Source organism: Oncorhynchus keta, chromosome 10 (genome assembly GCF_023373465.1).
Source record: "Oncorhynchus keta strain PuntledgeMale-10-30-2019 chromosome 10, Oket_V2, whole genome shotgun sequence".
NCBI lineage: Eukaryota > Metazoa > Chordata > Actinopteri > Salmoniformes > Salmonidae > Oncorhynchus > Oncorhynchus keta.
Window position 1 is genome coordinate 73,384,582 of NC_068430.1, and position 23,512 is coordinate 73,408,093.

General features: G+C 39.9%; 1 protein-coding gene and 1 long non-coding RNA gene across 10 annotated transcripts in view; one reads left to right on the forward strand and one right to left on the reverse strand.

The window, feature by feature from the left end:
• Positions 1-23,512, reverse strand: part of LOC118379602 (neurofilament medium polypeptide-like) — a 35,467-nt gene that overhangs the window by 6,191 nt on the left and 5,764 nt on the right. For 5 of the 6 annotated variants that reach the window (XM_052527907.1, XM_052527906.1, XM_052527905.1 and 2 more), the window contains one exon: positions 21,322-23,325. In XM_052527907.1, coding sequence (XP_052383867.1) covers positions 22,005-23,228 — 1,224 coding nt within the window. In that variant the 5' untranslated portion in view covers positions 23,229-23,325 and the 3' untranslated portion in view covers positions 21,322-22,004. Of the gene's footprint in view, positions 1-19,170; positions 19,245-20,351; positions 23,326-23,512 lie in introns of those variants that run through there. The other variant, XM_052527909.1, reaches the window with a different exon arrangement.
• Positions 16,387-18,347, forward strand: LOC127932336 (uncharacterized). 4 transcript variants are annotated; one of them, XR_008144889.1, is made up of 4 exons: positions 16,387-16,738; positions 17,062-17,151; positions 17,696-18,055; positions 18,264-18,347. It is a non-coding gene; the product is annotated as an uncharacterized LOC127932336 (long non-coding RNA). The 4 variants fall into 4 exon arrangements; XR_008144891.1 differs by lacking the exon at positions 18,264-18,347 and adding an exon at positions 18,085-18,168 and having other exon boundaries at positions 17,696-17,995; XR_008144892.1 differs by lacking the exon at positions 18,264-18,347 and adding an exon at positions 18,085-18,168 and having other exon boundaries at positions 17,092-17,151; positions 17,696-18,025.

Sequence of the window (23,512 nt, forward strand, 5' to 3'; positions counted from 1 at the left end):
ATTTATAATGAGGGAGGAGTTCTAGGAGAGAGTAGAGGGAGTTATAATAGAGAGTAGAGGGAGTTATAATAGAGAGTAGAGGGAGTTATAATAGAGAGTAGAGGAGTTATAATAGAGAGTAGAGGGAGTTATAATAGAGAGGGTAGAGGGAGTTATAATAGAGAGTAGAGGAGATTTATAATAGGGGAATAGAGTAGAGGAGTTATAATAGAGAGTAGAGGGATTTATAATGACGGGGAATAGAGGGTAGAGGGAGTTATAATAGAGAGTAGAGGAGTTATAACAGATGAGCAGAGGAATAATAGGGTAGAGGGAGTTATAATAGAGAGTAGAGGGATTTATAATAGGGAGTTAAATAGAGGGTAGAGGGAGTTATAATAGAGAGTAGAGGGAGTTATAATACGAGGAGTTATATAGAGGGTAGAGGGAGTTATAATAGAGAGTAGAGGGATTTATAATAGAATAGAGGGTAGAGGGAGTTATAATAGAGAGTAGAGGAGTTATAATAGAGAGTAGAGGGAGTTATAATAGAGAGTAGAGGGAGTTATAATAGAGAGTAGAGGGAGTTATAATAGAGAGTAGAGGAGATTTATAATAGAGAGTAGAGGGAGTTATAATAGAGAGTAGAGGAGTTATAATAGAGAGTAGAGGGAGTTATAATAGAGAGTAGAGGGAGTTATAATAGAGAGTAGAGGGAGTTATAATAGAGATAGAGGAGTTTATAGAGAGGTAGAGGGAGTTATAGTAGAGAGTAGAGGGAGTTATAATAGAGAGTAGAGGAGTTATAATAGAGAGTAGAGGGAGTTATAATAGAGAGTAGAGGGAGTTTATAATGAGGGGAATAGAGGGTAGAGGAGTTATAATAGAGAGTAGAGGGAGTTATAATAGAGAGTAGAGGGAGTTATAATAGAGAATAGAGGGTAGAGGGAGTTATAATAGAGAGTAGAGGGAGTTATAATAGAGAGAGGTAGAGGGAGTTATAATAGAGAGTAGAGGGAGTTATAATAGAGAGAGCAGAGGAGTTATAATAGAGAGTAGAGGAGAGTTATAATGACGGGGAATAGAGGGTAGAGGAGTTATAATAGAGAGTAGAGGGATTTATAATAGAGAGTAGAGGAGTTATAATAGAGAGTAGAGGAGAGTTATAATAGAGAGTAGAGGAGTTATAATGAGAGAGTAGAGGGAGTTATAATAGAGAGTAGAGGGATTTATAATAGAGAGTAGAGAGTTATAATAGAGGGAGTTATAATAGAGAGTAGAGGAGTTTTATAGAGAGAGAGGAGTTAATAGAGGGTAGAGGGAGTTATAATAGAGAGTAGAGGGAGTTATAATAGAGAGTAGAGGGAGTTATAATAGAGAGTAGAGGAGTTCTAATAGGGGAATAGAGGGTAGAGGGAGTTATAATAGAGAGTAGAGGGAGTTATAATGAGAGTAGAGGAGTTCTAATAGAGAGTAGAGGGAGTTATAATAGAGAGTAGAGGAGATTTATAATGACGGGTAGAGGGTAGAGGGAGTTATAATAGAGAGTAGAGGAGAGTTTATAATGACGGAGAGGGTAGAGGGAGTTCTAATAGAGAGTAGAGGAGAGTTATAATAGAGAGCAGAGGGAGTTATAATAGAGAGTAGAGGAGATTTATAATAGAGAGTAGAGGGAGTTATAATGACGGGAATAGAGGGTAGAGGGAGTTATAATAGAGAGTAGAGGAGATTTATAATGACGGGAATAGAGGGCAGAGGGAGTTATAATAGAGAGTAGAGGAGATTTATAATGACGGGAATAGAGGGTAGAGGGAGTTATAATAGAGAGTAGAGGAGTTATAATAATGAGAGGGAGTTATAAGGGTAGAGGGAGTTATAATAGAGAGTAGAGGGAGATTATAATGAGGGGAATAGAGGGTAGAGGGAGTTATAATAGAGAGTAGAGGAGATTTATAATGACGGGGAATAGAGGGTAGAGGAGTTATAATAGAGAGTAGAGGAGATTTATAATGACGGGGAATAGAGGGTAGAGGGAGTTCTAATAGAGAGTAGAGGAGATTTATAATAGAGAATAGTAGAGGGAGTTATAATAGAGAGTAGAGGGAGTTATAATAGGGGAATAGAGGGTAGAGGAGTTATAATAGAGAGTAGAGGAGAGTTATAATGACGGGGAATAGAGGGTAGAGGGAGTTATAATAGAGAGTAGAGGGATTTATAGAGAGTAGAGGGGAATAGAGAGTAGAGGGAGTTCTAATAGAGAGTAGAGGAGATTTATAATAGAATAGAGTAGAGGGAGTTATAATAGAGAGTAGAGGGAGTTATAATAGAGAGTAGAGGGAGTTATAATAGAGAGTAGAGGGAGTTATAATAGAGAGTAGAGGGAGTTATAATAGAGAGAGAGAGGGAGTTATAATAGAGAGTAGAGGAGATTTATAATGACGGGGAATAGAGGGTAGAGGGAGTTATAATAGAGAGTAGAGGGAGTTATAATAGAGAATAGAGGGAGTTATAATAGAGAGTAGAGGAGAGTTATAATAGAGAGAGAGGAGTTATAATAGATTGAGGTCATTTATAATGAGAGGGCAGAGGGAGTTATAATAGAGAGTAGAGGAGATGTATAATGACGGGGAATAGAGGGTAGAGGAGTTCTAATAGAGAGTAGAGGAGATTTATAATGACAGAAAGATAGAGGAGCTATAATAGAGAGTAGAGGAGATTTATAATGACGGAATAGAGGGTAGAGGGAGTTCTAATAGAGAGTAGAGGGATTTATAATAGAGAGTAGAGGAGTTATAATAGAGAGTAGAGGAGATTTCTAATAGAGAGGGTAGAGGAGTTATAATGAGAATGAGAGCCTGGTCCCAGAGGGAGTTATAATAGAGAGTAGAGGAGATTTATAATGAGAGAATAAAGGGAGTTATAATAGAGAGTAGAGGGAGTTTATAATACTGGGGAATAGAGGGAGTCAGATTTATAATAGAGAGTAGAGGAGATTTATAATGAGGGGACAGAGCTTAGAGGGAGTTATAAAGAGAGTAAGAGAGTATACAGGGGAATAGAGGGTAGAGGGAGTTCCATAATAGAGAGTCAGAGGAGAGTTATAATAGGGACCCAAGAGAGACAGTTATAATAGAGAGTAGAGGAGATTTATAATGACTCTTAATAGAGGGTTAGAGGAAGTTCCAATAGAGAGTAGAGGGATTTATAATGAGGGCTGAATAGAGGGTAGAGGGAGTTATAATAGAGAGTAGAGGAGATCCTATAATAGGAACCAGCCAGGGTAGAGGGAGTAATGAGAGTAGAGGAGCCATTTATAATGAAGGGGAAGAGAGGGTAGATGGAGTTAATAGAGAGGAGAGGAGTTTATATGAATAGAGAGTAGAGGGAGTTATAATAGAAGAGTAGAGGAGATTTATAATGATGGGGAATAGAGGGTAGAGGAGTTATAATAGAGAGTAGAGGAGAGTTATAATAGAGAGTAGAGGAGTTATAATAGAGAGTAGAGGGAGTTATAATAGAGAGTAGAGGAGTTATAATAGAGAGTAGAGGGAGTTATAATAGAGAGTAGAGGGAGTTATAATGTAGAAGTAGAGGGGTTGTTATAATAGAGAGTAGAGGGAGATAACAGAGAGTAGAGGGAGTTATAATAGAGAGGAGAGGGAGTTATAATAGAGAGTAGAGGGAGTTATAATAGAGAGTAGAGGGAGTTATATGAGAGTAGAGGAGCTATAACAGAGAGTAGATGGAGTTATGTAGAAGTAGAGGAGAGTTATAATGAGAGTTAGAGGAAGTTATAATAGAGAGTAGAGGAGTTATAATAGAGAGTATGAGAGGAGTTATTTATATAAGAGTAGATGGGAGTGTATAATAGAGAGTAGAGGGAGTTATGAAGTAGAGAGGAGAGGAGATGGTTATTATGTATGAAGGAATAGAGAGGTAGATGAGTTCTAATAGAAGTAGAGAGGAGATTTATAATGACGGGGAATAGAGAGGTAGATGGGAGTTATGAAGTAGAGAGTAGAGGGAGTTATACTAGAAGTATAGAGGGAGGTTATTATGATGAAGTATGGAGGGACATGGTTATAATATGAGAGTATGAGAGGAGTTATAATGTAGAAGTATAGAGGGAGTTGTAATAGTATGGAGAGGAGATGGTTGTTATATATGAAGTAATGGAGAGGACATGGTTGTTTGTGTAGTAGAGGGAGTTATAATAGAGAGGAGATGGTTGAGTTATAAGTAGGAGAGGAGAGGGAGTTATAATATGAAGTAGAGGGAGGTTATAATGTAGTAGAGGGAGTTATAATAGAGAGTAGAGGGAGTTATAATAGAGAGGAGATGGTTGTTATAATATGAAGTAGAGGGAGTTATAATGGTTGTTTGAGTTATAAGTAGAGAGAGAGGTTGTTAGTTATGAAGTATGAGAGGAGAGGGAGTTATAATAGAGAGTACATGGTTGAGTTATAATAGAAGTAGAGGAGATAATAGGTTGTAGGGAGTTATAATATGAGAAGGACATGGGAGTTATAATAGAGAGTAGAGGAGTTATAATAGAGAGTAGAGGTTGTTATATGAATTAGAGAGAGAGGGAGTTATAATAGAGAGGAGAGGACATTTATAATGATAAGTAGAGAGGTAGATGGAGTTATAATAGAGAGGAGAGGTTGTTATAATGAAGTAGGAGAGTTATAATAGGTTGAGGGAGTTATAATAGAGAGTAGAGGAGTTATAATAGAGTAGTAGAGGAGATTTATAATGAGGGTAATAGAGGGTAGAGGGAGTTATAATAGAGATGTAGAGGAGTTATAATAGAGAGGAGGGAGTTATAATAGAGAGTAGAGGAGATTTATAATGTATGGGGAATAGAGAGGTAGAGGGAGTTATAATAGAGAGAGTAGAGGGAGTGTATAATAGAGAGTAGAGGAGTTATAATAGAGAGTAGAGGGAGTTATAATAGAGAGTAGAGGGAGTTATAATAGAGAGTAGAGGGAGTTATAATAGAGAGTAGAGGAGTTATAATAGAGAGTAGAGGGAGTTATAATAGAGAGTAGAGGGATTTATAATGAAGGGAGATAGAGGGTAGGGGAGTTATAATAGAGAGAGAGGGAGTTATAATATGAAGTAGGAGGGAGTTATAATAGAGAGTAGAGGGAGTTATAATAGAGTAGAGGAGTTATAATAGAGAGAGAGGGAGTTATAATAGAGAGTAGAGGAGATTTATAATGACGGGGAATAGAGAGGTAGAGGGAGTTATAATAGAGTATGGAGAGGAGATTTATAATGACGGGAATAGAGAGGTAGGGAGTTCTAATAGAGAGGAGAGTTATAATAGAGAGTAGAGGGAGTTATAATAGAGAGTAGAGGAGTTATAATAGACGGTAGAGGGAGTTATAATAGAGAGTAGAGGGAGTTATAATAGAAGTAGTAGAGGAGATTTATAATGAGGGGAATAGAGGGTAGAGGGACATAATAGTTATGTAGAGGGAGTTATAATAGAGGAGAGGGAGTTATAACAGAGAGTAGAGGGAGGTTATAATAGAGAGTAGAGGGAGTTATAATAGAGTTAGAGGTTATAATAGAGAGAGAGGGAGTTATAATAGAGAGTAGAGGAGTTATAATAGAGAGTAGAGGGAGTTATAATAGAGAGTAGAGGGAGTTATAATAGAGAGGAGAGGGAGTTATAATAGAGAGTAGAGGAGTTATAATAGAGTAGAGGGAGGTTATAATAGAGAGTGAGGGGAGTATAATAGAGAGTTGGAGTTATAAGTAGAGAGGAGATGGTTGTTAGTTATAAGTATGGAGAGTAGAGGAGTTTATAATAGAGAGTAGATGGGTTAGTTATAATAGAGAGTAGAGGAGTTATAATAGAGAGTAGAGGAGTTTATAATGAAGTATAGAGGGTAATGAGTTGAGGGAGTTATAATAGAGAGTAGAGGAGTTATAATAGAGAGTAGAGGAGTTATAATAGAGAGTAGAGGGAGTTATAATAGAGAGTAGAGGGAGTTATAATAGAGAGTAGAGGAGATTTATTATGAAGAATAGAGGGTAGAGGGAGTTATAATAGAGAGTAGAGGAGTTATAATAGAGAGTAGAGGAGTTATAATAGAGAGTAGAGGGATTTATAATGAGAGAGTTAAGTAGAGAGGCCAGGAGTTATACATAGAGAGCAGAGGAGTTATAATAGAGAGAGATGGGTTATGTATAATAGAGAGTAGATGGGAGTTATAATAGAGAGTAGAGGGAGTTATAATAGAGAGTAGAGGGAGTTATAATAGAGAGAGAGGGATGTATAATAGAGAGAGAGAGGAGTTATAATAGAGAGGAGAGGAGATGGTTATAATGACGGGGAACAGAGAGGAGAGGGAGTTTATAATAGAGAGTAGAGGGAGTTATAATAGAGAGTGAGGGAGCTATAATAGAGAGTAGAGGGATGTTATAATAGAGAGTAGAGGGAGTTATAAGTAGAGAGTAGAGGGAGTTATAATAGAGTAGTAGAGGAGATTTATAATGTATGGAGAGGAGATGGTAGAGGAGTATAATAGAGAGTAGAGGAGTTATAATGTATGGGGAATAGAGAGTAGAGGGAGTTATAATAGAGAGTAGAGGGAGTTCTAATAGAGAGTAGAGGGAGTTATAATAGAGAGTAGAGGGAGTTATAATAGAGAGTAGAGGGAGTTATAATAGAGAGTAGAGGGAGTTATAATAGAGAGTAGAGGAGATTTATAATGATGGGGAATAGAGGGTAGAGGGAGTTATAATAGAGAGTAGAGGGATGTATATAATAGAGGGTAGAGGGAGTTTTAATAGAGGGTAGAGGGAGTTATAATAGAGAGTAGAGGGAGTTATAATAGAGAGTAGAGGGAGTTATAATAGAGAGTAGAGGGAGTTATAATAGAGAGTAGAGGGAGTTATAATAGAGAGTAGAGGAGTTATAATAGAGAGAGAGGTGTTATAATAGAGAGTAGAGGGAGTTATAATAGAGAGTAGAGGGAGTTATAATAGAAGTAGAGGGAGTTATAATAGAGAGTTAGAGGGAGTTATAATAGAGAGAGAGGAGTTATAATAGAGAGAGAGGAGATTTATAATGTATGAAGTATAGAGGGTAGAGGGAGTTATAATAGAGAGAGCAGAGGAGTTATAATAGAGAGTAGAGGGAGTTATAATAGAGATTTGAGGGAGTTATAATAGAGAGTAGAGGGAGTTATAACAGAGAGCAGAGGAGGACATAATAATGACGGGGAGTCCTAGAGAGTAGAGGGAGTTATAATAGAGAGTAGAGGAGTTATAATAGAGAGCAGAGGGAGTTATAATAGAGAGTAGAGGAGATTTATAATGTAGAAGTAGAGGGAGAGGGAGTTATAATAGAGAGCAGAGGGAGTTATAATAGAGAGTAGAGGGAGTTCTAATAGAGAGTAGAGGGAGTTATAATAGAGAGTAGAGGGAGTTATAATAGAGAGTAGAGGAGTTATAATAGAGAGTAGAGGGAGTTATAATAGAGAGTAGAGGAGATTTATAATGACGGGGAGTATAGAGAGCAGAGGGAGTTATAATAGAGAGTGAGGAGTTATAATAGAGAGAGAGGAGTTATAATAGAGAGTAGAGGAGTTATAATAGAGAGTAGAGGGAGTTATAATAGAGAGTAGAGGAGATTTATAATGAGAAAGAGGGTAGAGGAGCTATAACAGAGAGTAGAGGGAGTTATAATAGAGAGTAGAGGGAGTTATAATAGAGAGCAGAGGGAGTTATAACAGAGAGGAGGAGTTATAATAGAGAGTAGAGGAGATTTGTTAATGACTGAACAGAGGGTAGAGGAGTTATAATAGAGAGTAGAGGAGTTTAATAGAGAGTATAATAGAGAGTAGAGGGAGTTATAATAGAGAGTAGAGGGAGTTATAATAGAGAGTAGAGGAGATTTATAATGACGGGAATAGAGGGTAGAGGGAGTTATAATAGAGAGTAGAGGAGATTTATAATGACGGGGAATAGAGGGTAGAGGGAGTTATAATAGAGAGTAGAGGAGTTATAATAGAGAGAGAGGAGATTTATAATAGAGGGTAGAGGGAGTTATAATAGAGAGTGAGGGAGTTATAATGAGGGGAATAGAGTAGAGGAGTTATAATAGAGAGTAGAGGAGATTTATATAAATAGAGGGTAGAGGGAGTTATAATAGAGAGTAGAGGAGTTATAATGACGGGGAATAGAGAGGGGAGTTATAATAGAGAGTAGAGGGATTTATAATAGAGAGTAGAGGGAGTTATAATAGAGAGTAGAGGGAGTTCTAATAGAGAGTAGAGGGAGTTATAATAGAGAGTAGAGGGAGTTATAATAGAGAGTAGAGGAGATTTATAATGACGGGGAATAGAGGGTAGAGGGAGTTATAATAGAGAGTAGAGGGATTTATAACAGAGAGTAGAGGGAGTTATAATAGAGAGTAGAGGGAGTTATAATAGAGAGTAGAGGGAGTTATAATAGAGAGTAGAGGGATTTATAATAGAGAGTAGAGGGAGTTCTAATAGAGAGTAGAGGGAGTTATAATAGAGAGTAGAGGGAGTTATAATAGAGAGTAGAGGGAGTTATAATAGAGAGTAGAGGGAGTTATAATAGAGAGTAGAGGGAGTTATAATAGAGAGAGAGGAGTTATAATAGAGAGTAGAGGGATTTATAATAGAGAGAGAGAGGAGTTATAATAGAGAGTAGAGGAGTTATAATAGAGAGTAGAGGGAGTTATAATAGAGAGTAGAGGGATTTATAATAGAGAGTAGAGGGAGTTATAATAGAGAGTAGAGGAGTTATAATAGAGAGTAGAGGGAGTTATAATAGAGAGAGTAGGGAGTTATAATAGAGAGTAGAGGAGTTATAATAGAGAGTAGAGGAGTTCTAATAGAGGGTAGAGGGAGTTATAATAGAGAGTAGAGGGATTTATAATAGAGAGTAGAGGAGTTCTAATAGAGGGTAGAGGGAGTTATAATAGAGAGTAGAGGGAGTTATAATAGAGAGTAGAGGGAGTTCTAATAGAGGGTAGAGGGAGTTATAATAGAGAGTAGAGGGATTTATAATAGAGAGTAGAGGGAGTTCTAATAGAGAGTAGAGGGAGTTATAATAGAGAGCAGAGGGATTTATAATAGAGTAGAGGAGTTCTAATAGAGGGTAGAGGGAGTTATAATAGAGAGTAGAGGGATTTATAATAGAGAGTAGAGGGAGTTTAATAGAGGTAGAGGGAGTTATAATAGAGAGTAGAGGAGTTATAATAGAGAGTAGAGGAGTTCTAATAGAGAGTAGAGGGTTATAATAGTAGAGATATAATAGAGAGTAGAGGGAGTTATAATAGAGAGTAGAGGGAGTTATAATAGAGAGTAGAGGGAGTTATAATAGAGAGAGGAGTTCTAATAGATATGAGGGAGTTATAATAGAGAGTAGAGGAGTTATAATAGAGAGTAGAGGGAGTTATAATAGAGAGTAGAGAGAGTTATAATAGAGAGTAGAGGGAGTTATAATAGAAGTAGAGAGTTATAATAGAGAGTAGAGGAGTTATAATAGAGAGTAGAGGGAGTTATAATAGAGAGTAGAGGGAGTTATAATAGAGAGTAGAGAGAGTTATAATAGAGAGTAGAGAGAGTTATAATAGAGAGTAGAGGGAGTTATAATAGAGAGTAGAGGGAGTTATAATAGAGTAGAGAGTTATAATAGAGAGTAGAGGGAGTTATAATAGAGTAGGGAGTTATAATAGAGTGTAGAGGAGTTATAATAGAGAGTAGAGGGAGTTATAATAGAGAGTAGAGGGAGTTATAATAGAAGTAGAGGAGTTATAATAGAGAGTAGAGGGAGTTATAATAGAGAGTAGAGGTTGTTTAATAGAGAGTAGAGGGAGTTATAATAGAGTGTAGAGGAGTTATAATAGAGAGTAGAGGGAGTTATAATAGAAGTAGAGGAGTTATAATAGAGAGTAGAGGAGTTATAATAGAGGTAGAGGGAGTTATAATAGAAGTAGAGGAGTTATAATAGAGAGTAGAGGAGTTATAATAGAGAGTAGAGGGAGTTATAATAGAGTAGAGGGAGTTATAATAGAGAGTAGAGGGAGTTATAATAGAGAGTAGAGGGAGTTATAATAGAGAGTAGAGGAGTTATAATAGAGAGTAGAGGGAGTTATAATAGAGAGTAGAGGGAGTTATAATAGAGAGTAGAGGGAGTTATAATAGAGTAGAGTTATAATAGAGAGAGAGGGAGTTTTAATAGAGTAGAGGGAGTTATAATAGAGAGTAGAGGAGTTATAATAGAGAGAGAGGAGTTATAATAGAGAGTAGAGGAGTTATAATAGAGAGTAGAGGGAGTTATAATAGAGAGTAGAGGGAGTTATAATAGAGTAGAGGAGTTATAATAGAGAGTAGAGAGTTATAATAGAGATAGAAGTTATAGAGAGTAGAGGAGTTATAATAGAGTAGAGGAGTTTTAATAGAGGGTAGAGGGAGTTTTAATAGAGAGTAGAGGAGTTATAATAGAGAGTAGAGGGAGTTATAATAGAGTAGAGGGAGTTATAATAGAGGTAGAGGGAGTTATAATAGAGAGTAGAGGAGTTATAATAGAGAGTTATAATAGTAGAAGTTATAATAGAGTAGAGGGAGTTATAATAGAGAGTAGAGGGAGTTATAATAGTTATAATAGAGGAGTTATAATAGAGGTAGAGGGAGTTATAATAGAGAGTAGAGGGAGTTATAATAGAGTAGAGGGAGTTATAGAGAGTAGAGGAGTTATAATAGAGAGTAGAGGGAGTTATAATAAGTAGAGGGAGTTATAATAGAGAGTAGAGGGAGTTATAATAGAGAGTAGAGGAGTTATAATAGAGAGTAGAGGGAGTTATAATAGAGAGTAGAGGGAGTTATAATAGAGAGTAGAGGGTTTTATAGTATGAGTATAGGAGTCTATAATAGAGTGTAGAGGAGTTATAACAGAGAGGAGAGGAGTTTTAATAGAGAGTAGAGGGAGTTATAATAGAGGAGAGTTATAATAGAGAGTAGAGGGAGTTATAATAGAGAGTAGAGGAGTTATAATAGAGAGTAGAGGAGTTATAATAGAGAGTAGAGGGAGTTATAATAGAGAGTAGAGGAGTTATAATAGAGAGTATTTCTCTCTCTCTCTCGGGAGTTATAATAGAGAGTGAGGAGTTCTAATAGAGAGTAGAGGAGTTTTAATATAGAGTAGAGGGAGTTATAATAGAGAGTAGAGGGAGTTATAATAGAGAGTAGAGGGAGTTATAATAGAGAGTAGAGAGAGTTATAATAAGTAGAGGGAGTTATAATAGAGGAGAGGGAGTTATAATAGAGAGTAGAGGGAGTTTTAATAGAGGAGTTTTATAGAGGGAGTTTTAATAGAGAATAGAGGAGTTATAATAGAGGGTTAAAAGTTAGAAAAGAGGGATGATGAAAAAGGATGATTTGAGGTCATCTCATGGATCAACATCGTTGCTTTGTAAACAACAGGTGTAGACGAACAGTGAAATTCTTACTTATGGGTCCTTTTCCAACAATGCAGTTAAAGATAAAGCTAAAAAAGAAACATCTAATTAAAATGTGAATCTATTAGACCGTAATCCATAACCATGTCATGCTATTTTCAGGGCTCTGCTCTAAGTTGACAAGCATCACCATCTTTCTCCCTCCATCCGTTATTATTGAATCTTTCTTATCAGTAGTCTGTGTAGATAAACACTGTAGATAATGTAGCAGGCAGAATGAATGTAGCCTGGTCCCAGATCCCTTTGTGCTTTCTTGCCAATTGAACCCTTTGATCATTGTCAGCACAAACTGATCTGGGACCAGGCTAAAGGGACTGCATGGGGCTCAGTCTAGGGAACAGTGCTTCTAGCTGTCAGACTGGTTTACAATTATGTCAGATTTATAAAGTTGCAGTCAGCCGATGCTAATCTTGTAGTCACTTCAGCTTCAGAGAGATGTGTAACCCAAGAGAGCAACCGTGGAGAAACTCAGGAGGGACTCTCTCTTTCTCTCCACTTTCATTCTCTTTCTTTTGCTCTTTCTCTCTCTCTCTCGCGCTCTTTCCGTACCCAAACTCTATTCACATTTCTAATCCACTGCACTCTCTCTCTCTCTTCCCTCTCTCCCCCCTTCTCTCTTTATCTCAGTTGATTAAGGAAGCTCCATACGATCAGATGTGGTGTTATTAGCTCTGAGGGCTGAATTCACTGAGAAAATGCCACCAATGGAAAATGTACACGTGATCTGGTCCTACAGTATATATGGAACCAGCCTGGGTTAAATGTGGAGTCTAATGTAGAGATAGTGTCCTGGTGTTTATGTATGAAGTATGAAGAGGACATGGTTGTTATGTATGAAGTATAGAGAGGACATGGTTGTTATGTATGAAGTAGAGAGAGGACATGGTTGTTTGTGTATGAAGTAGAGAGAAGACATGGTTGTTATGTATGGAGAGGACATGGTTGTTATGTATGAAGTAGAGAGAGACATGGTTGTTATGTATGGAGAGAGGACATGTTATGTTGTTGGTTGTTATGTATGAAGTATATAAATTAGGGACATGGTTGTTATGTATGAAGTATAGAGAGGACATGGTTGTTATGTATGAAGTAGAGAGAGGACATGGTTGTTATGTATGGAGGACATGGTTGTTTATGTATGAAGTATAGAGAGGACATGGTTGTTATGTATGAAGTATAGAGAGGACATGGTTGTTTATGTATAGAAGTATGAAGAGAGGACATGGTTGTTATGTATGAAGTATAGAGAGGACATGGTTGTTATGTATAAAGTATGAGGGACATGTTGTTTATGTATGAAGAGAGACATGGTTGTTATGTATGAAGTAGAGAGAGGACATGGTTGTTTATGTATGAAGTATAGAGAGGACATGGTTGTTATGTATGAGAGGACATATGTATGAGAGGACATGGTTGTTTATGTATGAAGTAGAGAGAGGACATGGTTGTTTATGTATGAGTATGGAGAGGACATGGTATAGAAGGACATGGTTGTTTATGTATGAAGTATAGAGAGGACATGGTTGTTTATGTATGAAGTATAGAGAGGACATGGTTGTTTATGTATGAAGTAGAGAGGACATGGTTGTTTATGTATGAAGTATAGAGAGGACATGGTTGTTATGTATGAAGTATAGAGAGGACATGGTTGTTTATGTATGAAGTATAGAAGGACATGGTTGTTTATGTATGAAGTATAGAGAGACATGGTTGTTTATGTATGAAGTATAGAGAGGACATGGTTGTTTATGTATGAAGTATAGAGAGGACATGGTTGTTTATGTATGAAGTATAGAGGGACATGGTTGTTTATGTATATGAAGTATAGAGAGAAGACATGGTTGTTTATGTATGAAGTATAGAGAGGACATGGTTGTTTATGTATAAGGAGAGAGGACATGGTTGTTATGTATGAAGTATAGAGAGGACATGGTTGTTTGTGTATGAAGTATAGAGGGACATGGTTGTTTGTGTATGAAGTATAGAGAGACATGGTTGTTTATGTATGAAGTATAGAAGGACATGGTTGTTATGTATGAAGTATAGAAGGACATGGTTGTTTGTGTATGAAGTATAGAGAGGACATGGTTGTTTGTATGAAGTGAAGTATAGAAGAGGAGGACATGGTTGTTTGTATATGAAGTATAGAGAGGACATGGTTGTTATGTATGAAGTATAGAGAGTACATGAGTATGAAGTATGGAGAGGACATGGTTGTTATGTATGAAGTATGAGAGGACATGGTTGTTATGTATGAAGTATAGAGAGGACATGGTTGTTTATGTATGAAGTATAGAGAGGACATGGTTGTTTATGTATGAAGTATAGAGAGGACATGGTTGTTATGTATGAAGTATGGAGAGGACATGGTTGTTATGTATAAAGTATGGAGAAGGACATGGTTGTTATGTATGAAGTATAGAGAGGACATGGTTGTTATGTATGAAGTATAGAAGAGGACATGGTTGTTTGTGTATGAAGTATAGAGAGGACATGGTTGTTTATGTATGAGGACATTATTGTATGTAGAGAGAGACATGGTTGTTTGTGTATGAAGTATGGAGAGGACATGGTTGTTATGTATGAAGTAGAGAGAGGACATGGTTGTTTATGTATGGAAGTATAGAGAGAGGACATGGTTGTTATGTATGAAGTATAGAGACATGGTTGTTTGTGTATGAAGTATAGAGAGGACATGGTTGTTATGTATGAAGTAGAGAGAAGACATGGTTGTTTATGTATGGAGAGGACATGGTTGTTATGTATGAAGTATAGAGAGGACATGGTTGTTATGTATGGAGAGGACATGGTTGTTATGTATGAAGTATGGAGAGGACATGGTTGTTTGTGTATGAAGTATATAGAGGACATGGTTGTTTATGTATGAAGTAGAGAGAAGACATGGTTGTTATGTATGGAGAGGACATGGTTGTTATGTATGAAGTATGGAGAGGACATGGTTGTTATGTATGAAGTATAGAGAGGACATGGTTGTTATGTATGAAGTATGGAGAGGACATAGTTTGTTTGTGTATGAAGTATAGAGAGGACATGGTTGTTATGTATGAAGTATAGAGAGGACATGGTTGTTATGTATGAAGTATGGAGAGGACATGGTTGTTATGTATAGAAGTGGTTGTTATGGATATGAGGACATGGTTGTTATGTATGAAGTAGAGAGGACATGGTTGTTTTGTAGTATGGAGAGGACATGGTTGTTATGTATGAAGTATAGAGAGGACATGGTTGTTATGTATGAAGTATAGAGAGGACATGGTTGTTATGTATGAAGTATAGAGAGGACATGGTTGTTATGTATGAAGTATAGAGAGGACATGGTTGTTATGTATGAAGTATGGAGAGGACATGGTTGTTATGTATGAAGTATAGAGAGGACATGGTTGTTATGTATGAAGTATGGAGAGGACATGGTTGTTATGTATGAAGTATAGAGAGGACATGGTTGTTTGTGTATGAAGTATAGAGAGGACATGGTTGTTATGTATGAAGTATAGAGAGGACATGGTTGTTATGTATGAAGTATAGAGAGGACATGGTTGTTATGTATGAAGTATAGAGAGGACATGGTTGTTATGTGTATGAAGTATGGAGAGGACATGGTTGTTTGTGTATGAAGTATAGAGAGGACATGGTTGTTTATGTATGAAGTATAGAGAGGACATGGTTGTTTGTGTATTAAGTATGGAGAGGACATGGTTGTTATGTATGAAGTATGGAGAGGACATGGTTGTTTGTGTATGAAGTATAGAGAGGACATGGTTGTTATGTATGAAGTATAGAGAGGACATGGTTGTTTATGTATGAAGTATAGAGAGGACATGGTTGTTATGTATGAAGTATAGAGAGGACATGGTTGTTATGTATGAAGTATAGAGAGGACATGGTTGTTATGTATGAAGTATAGAGAGGACATGGTTGTTTGTGTATGAAGTATAGAGAGGACATGGTTGTTATGTATGAAGTATGGAGAGGACATGGTTGTTATATGTATGAAGTGGTTGTTATGGAGAGGAGGACATGGTTGTTATGTATGAAGTATAGAGAGGACATGGTTGTTATGTATGAAGTATAGAGAGGACATGGTTGTTTATGTATGAAGTATAGAGAGGACATGGTTGTTTGTGTATGAAGTATGGAGAGGACATGGTTGTTTATGTATGAGTATAGAGAGGGACATGGTTGTTTGTGTATGAAGTATAGAGGATATGGTTGTTTATGTATGAAGTAGGGAGAGGACATGGTGGTTATTATTATGAAGTTAGAGAGAGGACATGGTTGTTATGTATGGGGGTTAACATTGGTATGGATTAGGGATAAGGTTAGCAGTGTGGTTATAGTTAGGTAAGGTTAGCAGTGTGGTTATAGTTAAGGTAAGGTTAGCAGTGTGGTTATAGTTAGGGTAAGGTTAGCAGTGTGGTTATAGTTAGGGATAAGGTTAGCAGTGTGGTTTATAGTTAGGGTAAGGTTAGCAGTGGGGTTATAGTTAGGGATAAGGTTAGCAGTGTGGTTATAGTTAGGGTAAGGTTAGGAAGTGTGGTTATAGTTAGGGATAAGGTTAGCAGTGTGGTTATAGTTAGGGATAAGGTTAGCAGTGTGGTTATAGTTAGGGATAAGGTTAGCAGTGTGGTTATAGTTAGGGTAAGTTTAGCAGTGTTATAGTTATAAATGTTAGCAGTGTGGTTATAGTTAGGTAATAGCAGTGTGGTTATAGTTAGGGATAAGGTTAGCAGTGTGGTTATAGTTAGGGATAAGGTTAGCAGTGTGGTTAACAGTTAGGGATAAGGTTAGGGTGTGGTTATAGTTAGGATAAGGTTAGCAGTGTGGTTATAGTTAGGGTAAGGTTAGCAGTGTGGTTAAATTAGGGATAAGGTTAGCAGTGTGGTTAAAGTTAGGGATAAGGTTAGCAGTGTGGTTATAGTTAGGGATAAGGTTAGCAGTGTGGTTATAGTTAGGGATAAGGTTAGCAGTGTGGTTATAGTTAGGGATAAGGTTAGCAGTGTGGTTATAGTTAGGGATAAGGTTAGCAGTGTGGTTATAGTTAGGGATAAGGTTAGCAGTGTGGTTAAAGTTAGGGATAAGGTTAGCAGTGTGGTTAAAGTTAGGGATAAGGTTAGCAGTGTGGTTATAGTTAGGGATAAGGTTAGCAGTGTGGTTATAGTTAGGGATAAGGTTAGCAGTGTGGTTATAGTTAGGGATAAGGTTAGCAGTGTGGTTATAGTTAGGGGTAAGGTTAGCAGTGTGGTTATAGTTAGGATAAGGTTAGCAGTGTGGTTATAGTTAGGGATAAGGTTAGCAGTGTGGTTATAGTTAGGATAAGGTTAGCAGTGTGGTTATAGTTAGGGGTAAGGTTAGCAGTGTGGTTATAGTTAGGGATAAGGTTAGCAGTGTGGTTATAGTTAGGATAAGGTTAGCAGTGTGGTTATAGTTAGGATAAGGTTAGCAGTGTGGTTATAGTTAGGATAAGGTTAGCAGTGTGGTTATAGTTAGGGATAAGGTTAGCAGTGTGGTTATAGTTAGGATAAGGTTAGCAGTGTGGTTATAGTTAGGGTAAGGTTAGCAGTGTGGTTATAGTTAGGGATAAGGTTAGCAGTGTGGTTATAGTTAGGGATAAGGTTAGCAGTGTGGTTATAGTTAGGGGTAAGGTTAGCAGTGTGGTTATAGTTAGGGATAAGGTTAGCAGTGTGGTTATAGTTAGGGATAAGGTTAGCAGTGTGGTTATAGTTAGGGATAAGGTTAGCAGTGTGGTTATAGTTAGGGATAAGGTTAGCAGTGTGGTTATAGTTAGGGATAAGGTTAGCAGTGGGTTTTAGTTAGGGGTAAGGTTAGCAGTGTGGTTATAGTTAGGGATAAGGTTAGCAGTGTGGTTATAGTTAGGGAGTAAGGTTAGCAGTGTGGTTATAGTTAGGGGTAAGGTTATCAGTGGTTATAGTTAGGGTAAGGTTAGCAGTGTGGTTATAGTTAGGGATAAGGTTAGCAGTGTGGTTATAGTTAGGATAAGGTTAGCAGTTATAGTTAGGTTATAGTTATAGTTAGTAAGGTTAGCAGTGTGGTTTATAGTTAGGGTAAGGTTAGCAGTGTGGTTATAGTTAGGGATAAGGTTAGCAGTGTGGTTATAGTTAGGGATAAGGTTAGCAGTGTGGTTATAGTTAGGATAAGGTTATCAGTGTGGTTATAGTTAGGGATAAGGTTAGCAGTGTGGTTATAGTTAGGGATAAGGTTAGCAGTGTGGTTATAGTTAGGGGTAAGGTTAGCAGTGTGGTTATAGTTAGGGGTAAGGTTAGCAGTGTGGTTATAGTTAGGGATAAGGTTAGCAGTGTGGTTATAGTTAGGGATAAGGTTAGCAGTGTGGTTATAGTTAGGGATAAGGTTAGCAGTGTGGTTATAGTTAGGGGTAAGGTTAGCAGTGTGGTTATAGTTAGGGATAAGGTTAGCAGTGTGGTTAAAGTTAGGGATAAGGTTAGCAGTGTGGTTATAGTTAGGGGTAAGGTTAGCAGTGTGGTTATAGTTAGGGATAAGGTTAGCAGTGTGGTTATAGTTAGGGATAAGGTTAGCAGTGTGGTTATAGTTAGGATAAGGTTAGCAGTGTGGTTATAGTTAGGGGTAAGGTTAGCAGTGTGGTTATAGTTAGGGATAAGGTTAGCAGTGTGGTTATAGTTAGGGGTAAGGTTAGCAGTGTGGTTATAGTTAGGGTATAAGGTTAGCAGTGTGGTTATAGTTAGGATAAGGTTAGCAGTGTGGTTATAGTTAGGATAAGGTTAGCAGTGTGGTTATAGTTAGGGGTAAGGTTAGCAGTGTGGTTATAGTTAGGGATAAGGTTAGCAGTGTGGTTATAGTTAGGGTAAGGTTAGCAGTGTGGTTATAGTTAGGATAAGGTTAGCAGTGTATTATAGTTAGGGGTAAGGTTAGCAGTGTGGTTATAGTTAGGGATAAGGTTAGCAGTGTGGTTATAGTTAGGGGTTAGCAGTGTGGTTATAGTTAGGGGTAAGGTTAGCAGTGTGGTTATAGTTAGGGGTAAGGTTAGCAGTGTGGTTATAGTTAGGGTTAGCAGTGTGGTTATAGTTAGGGATAAGGTTAGCAGTGTGGTTATAGTTAGGGGTTAGCAGTGTGGTTATAGTTAGGGGTAAGGTTATAGTGGTTATAGTTAGGATAAGGTTAGCAGTGTGGTTATAGTTAGGGTAAGGTTAGCAGTGTGGTTATAGTTAGGGATAAGGTTAGCAGTGTGGTTATAGTTAGGGTAAGGTTAGCAGTGTGGTTATAGTTAGGGATAAGGTTAGCAGTGTGGTTATAGTTAGGGGTAAGGTTAGCAGTGTGGTTATAGTTAGGGAGTAAGGTTAGCAGTGTGGTTATAGTTAGGGATAAGGTTAGCAGTGTGGTTATAGTTAGGGAGTAAGGTTGGGGTTAGGTTTAAAATAGAATTTGAAGAAGAAATAGGCAGTGTTTAAGACTTTGTGGCTGTGATAACTAGTGGCGACAGTATGTTAAGACAAGGTGGTTTTACTGACCTTGTGACTTAACCAGGAAATAAACTTTGAGCCCCCAGTGTTTCGTCCGGCGCTAAGAGCGCTCGTCAAAACGTATGATTAAGCCCCGACCTTTTACCTTCTCAGGAAAACTCCTGGGCCTATATAGATTACGTTTGGTGAGGGAAGGATATAACATACCTCTAATTGGCTATCCGGATACTCATCTGTCTGTGGTGGAGGCCACATGCCCAGCTTCCCAAGAGACTGTCGTGCTGGAGAGAGTGGGAGGAGGAGAGGAAACTATGGTTACATCATGATCTATAATTGACAATAAAACTATAATTGCTCAGACACGGAGTCACAGAGGACTCTTGTTGTATTAGCACACCCTAACCCTGGCGTTCCTCTATTCAGTACTGTACCCAGATAAGCCTGTCCCTGTCTGTCTGGCAGCTACTGTGGGCCTACCGCTGACAACATACACAATACGCCCAGCTTGCCTTGGCACAGCACATCGTAATAATACTGGCACTAATTATTACTGTGATAACAGCTTCATTTGAAAAGCATTTTTCATACGGGTCACATCACTAAGCACTTTGAATGATTTCCAAGGGCGATTTACACCCTGAAATGTATAACCATTAGATTGTATTAGCTCATTACATATTCAGTCATGTTAAACATTCCCTTAGTGTCTACTAACTCCCAGAATCTAAAGTTGCCTCACAAGCATATATTCTAGGCTGGGTTCTACAATTCATCTTGGAAAAGATTTTCTACACTTTGTGCACTTTGTGTTTTGCTGACACAATGAAGGGTCAAGACATGAGTCAGTGATTTTCACTTTCATATATTTTCACTCACTTTTTGATCTGACAGTTAATTGTACAGACGATCCCAACTTTAGTTTAATCAGTTACCCAGTAGTGTATCATTCAGCCTGTTGGCAAAGGTTGCTTACCAAACAGCACCCACCCTATTCCGTGCACTACTTTGGCACCCTATTCCTATTTAGTGCACTACTTTTGACCAGAGCCCTGGTCAACAGTAGTGCGCTATTTAGGAATAGGGTACCATTTGGGATACACACAAAGACTGTGATCTCTGGAGCAGAACTATTGACGACAGTGAGAATGTTGTATTAGATGTTTGATGATGTAGCACTACCTGACCCAATGGGAGATGAAATAATATCCTCACTGAACTATTACATTGTCTTTTCATCATCTCTCCTGACACAGAAGCACACACACACACACACACACACACACACACACACACACACACACACACACACACACACACACACACACACACACACACACACATACACATACACGCGCGGAAACAATTGAACACACACACTATACACTAACCTGTTGGTGTTGCAGAGGCTGTCCGCGATGAGGGGGTAACAGATAGGTCAGGGGTCACCAGTCCGTTCTGTAGTAGTAGAGGTGGAGGAGGAGAAGTGGGACTCTGTACCTCCCTACTGGCTGGCCTCCCCCCTCCTCCTCCTCCTTCCCTGTACAGACTGCTCCTCTGCCTCCGCAGCTCCTTCTCTCTCTCCCTGGCTTCCCGGATATCCTGCTCCACCTTGTCCTGAGACACCGATGAGGAGCGCAGCTTGAAGAAGGGGTTCTCCTTTGGAACCTCCTCTTCCTCCTCCTCCTCCTGATCCATCCTCCCTCCATCCTCATCCCTCCAAAACCCCCTTCTCTCTTCTCCGCTGAATGCACTGGTTGAGGAGTATATAGAAGCGGAGTCGACCACGGTGAGGCCCTGTGTCTCGGTGAGCGTGCCCGTACTGTGGGAGTGCCTGAGGGGCTTGGAGACGTGGTGGACGTGGGCCGGAGCGGGGAGAACCAGGTGGTGGTGGTTATCCAGGATGATTATCTGGCCCCCGGCGCTCTCGGAGAGAGTGGGGCCCCGGGGGACAGGGGCCCCATGAGGGGTGTAGGTGATGCCTTTAGGTGTTCCGGAGGGGCTCTGGTTCTGGGTCTGGGACATCAGCTCCAGGCTACTACGTCTTCTCTCCCCGAACGAGCCTCCGACAAAGGACACGGATGAAGCGTCGTTCCCCTGGATCTCCAGAGTGGAGAGGTCACTCGCCGAAGCCCAGGAGGGTGCCTTGCTCTGGGACAGTATCATCGAGGAGCCCAAGGATGTCTCCTTGGGCTCCTGGAAAGCTTCGAATAACTTCTTCCTTTCCTTGAGCTGGCGTACTGTCCCCTTGTCATAGGAACCTCTAACTTTCCCTAGTCGAACCAGGACCTGTTCCCTCTGGGTCTCTACACTGATCTCCTTCTGCATCTTCTTCCCCGCAAACAGACGGTCCTTCCCCCTGGCTCTTGTCCGACTTGGAAGGCAGGGTCTCAGTCAAGACTGACTTCCTTAGGGGATGTCCACATATTCCTGGGTGGGAGGATTGTTGTGGAGGCCCCTGGATCTCCTGAGGGACTGCTCACGTTGCACTGCCCGACGGATCTCCCTCTCGATGGGGGTCTCGTCGGCCGGAGGCGAGGTGAGGGTGGGGGTGGTGGTTTGGAGCTCCACAGTACTACCAGGGGAGAAGTCGGCAGATACGCCACTGTCACTCTGGCTGTCATCGAACAAGTCCCCTCCCAACTTCATCTTGGAAGCTTTGCTGTGACTGTCTCTCGACATCAACAACCCAGGGTTTGTCCTCTTTTCTTCGATCCGTTCCTCTTTTTTCTTCCTGTCTGCCTCGCCCGCTGCGCCAAGTCCACTCGCTCTCTGCCCTCTCTCTCCACCTGTTTGCCTGTTGTCTCCCTCCCTCTTTCCCACCTTTCTCTCTCCACCCGCCTGCTCTTTCACTACAACACAGCCAGAGCCAAGGAGATCTGCCTTGACCTGATTAGCTGGCTCCTTGGCGACTGTCGCCAGGGGCGGAGCCAGAGTTGCTCCCTTGAACACCTGTTGTGCTGCCACTTCCTGGTTACTATGATGCGTCAGAGCAGCAGTGACATTTCGTAACAACTGCTCCCCCTGCTGTTTGTCTGGTGTAACTACACCCGGGGCTGAGCCAGGTCTACTAGGTGGCTACAAGAGGAGGATCTAGAGGAGGTGGATTGCTCAGGCTGAGGGAGTTTGCTTCTGGTACTGTCCAGCCTAACCCATTGCCTCCGGGCTGAGCTGATGTCTAAAGGCTTGGAGTCTACACTCTGGTTCTCCTCTCCATCACCGGCAAGAGCTGATTCAGGATTTTCCGGGGACTCAGAGAATATGTCATCGGAACTCTCTCTTTTTAGTGGGGAGTGGGTGGTAGTGCTAGTTTCAGCAGCCTTCATAGTATCATGGTTGTTATTGTCTGACATTGTCTTCTCTCTGTCACTACTGATTGGGCACTCACTAACCTCTTGCTTGTCAGCTACCTGCACTGATGGGGGGCTACTGCTAGTTTCAACAGGACCCCCTTCTACAGAAGCCTTCTCAGTAGCACACACCGTCTCTGACAGCCCCTGCTCAAATTCACTCCTATCTGGACGCTCTGCATTCAACTGCAACCGTACAGCGCCATTTTCCATCATCTCAACAGACTGAAACTCCTCTACTTTGTCTTCCTTGGCACCATCTTCTTCTTCTTTGTCTTCCTCCACAACGTCATCAAGGTGAGATCTCGAAGGCCACTCCTGGCTACCCTGGCTGTCAGATGACGACATTTCCTCCTCTACAGAGTTAGAGATCACCTCCACCTTACCATCGCTGATACAGTCAATGGTCTCCTCTTCTTCTTCTTCCTCCTCAAATGGATATGGCTGGGTCTCTGGAGCGCCCTCTGCAGGTGAGGCTTGGCCAATGCAGGCAAGAGGCGACCGAAAAGCAGCGACATCTTCCTCCTTCTCACAGTGATTGTCATCTATCATTTTAAGGTCTCGTTCCAATTCACTATCACCCACCTGGATTCTACTATTAGGCACCTGATTTACCCCAGAAAGTGCCTCCTGCTCCATTTTAGGAACCACTTCTGCCATTTTGTTTGTTGAGTCTGTAAGGTTCTCACTTGAGGGAGACACTTGGGGTCTAGGCTTTGGAGTATCTGGAGATTCTGACCCCAGATCTTCTGACTTTGCTCTGGGTGCCTGTTTGACCAACGGGTGAGGAGGAGGGGTAGTGTCCTGGGCCAGAGTGGGGTCCATTTCGCCCTCCTCCATCCCCCAAACCTCGCTGGCCCACTCGACCAATGAGTCGGCTGAGCTCTGTCGGTTGGCCACCGGCTCCATTGTTGCCATGATGAGACGGGTAGACTGCCAATTGGCTGGCTCTGTTGACTTGAAACAACAGTCTGGACTAGAACAGTTTATAACAGTCAGTCTTCAGCAGGTCGGTCTGGGAGAAAGAGGACAGAGAGGAAATGGAACGATTAGCGGAGCTGAACAAAAACAAACCTGGCGTGAAAACCCATTTCACCAATTTTCAGATCCATTTTCTGTCCTCAAATAGTGTTGTATTATGTCATTCATACTGTATTCCCATACTCCTTACTGTTTGACACACCATTCACTCTGTGTTGTAA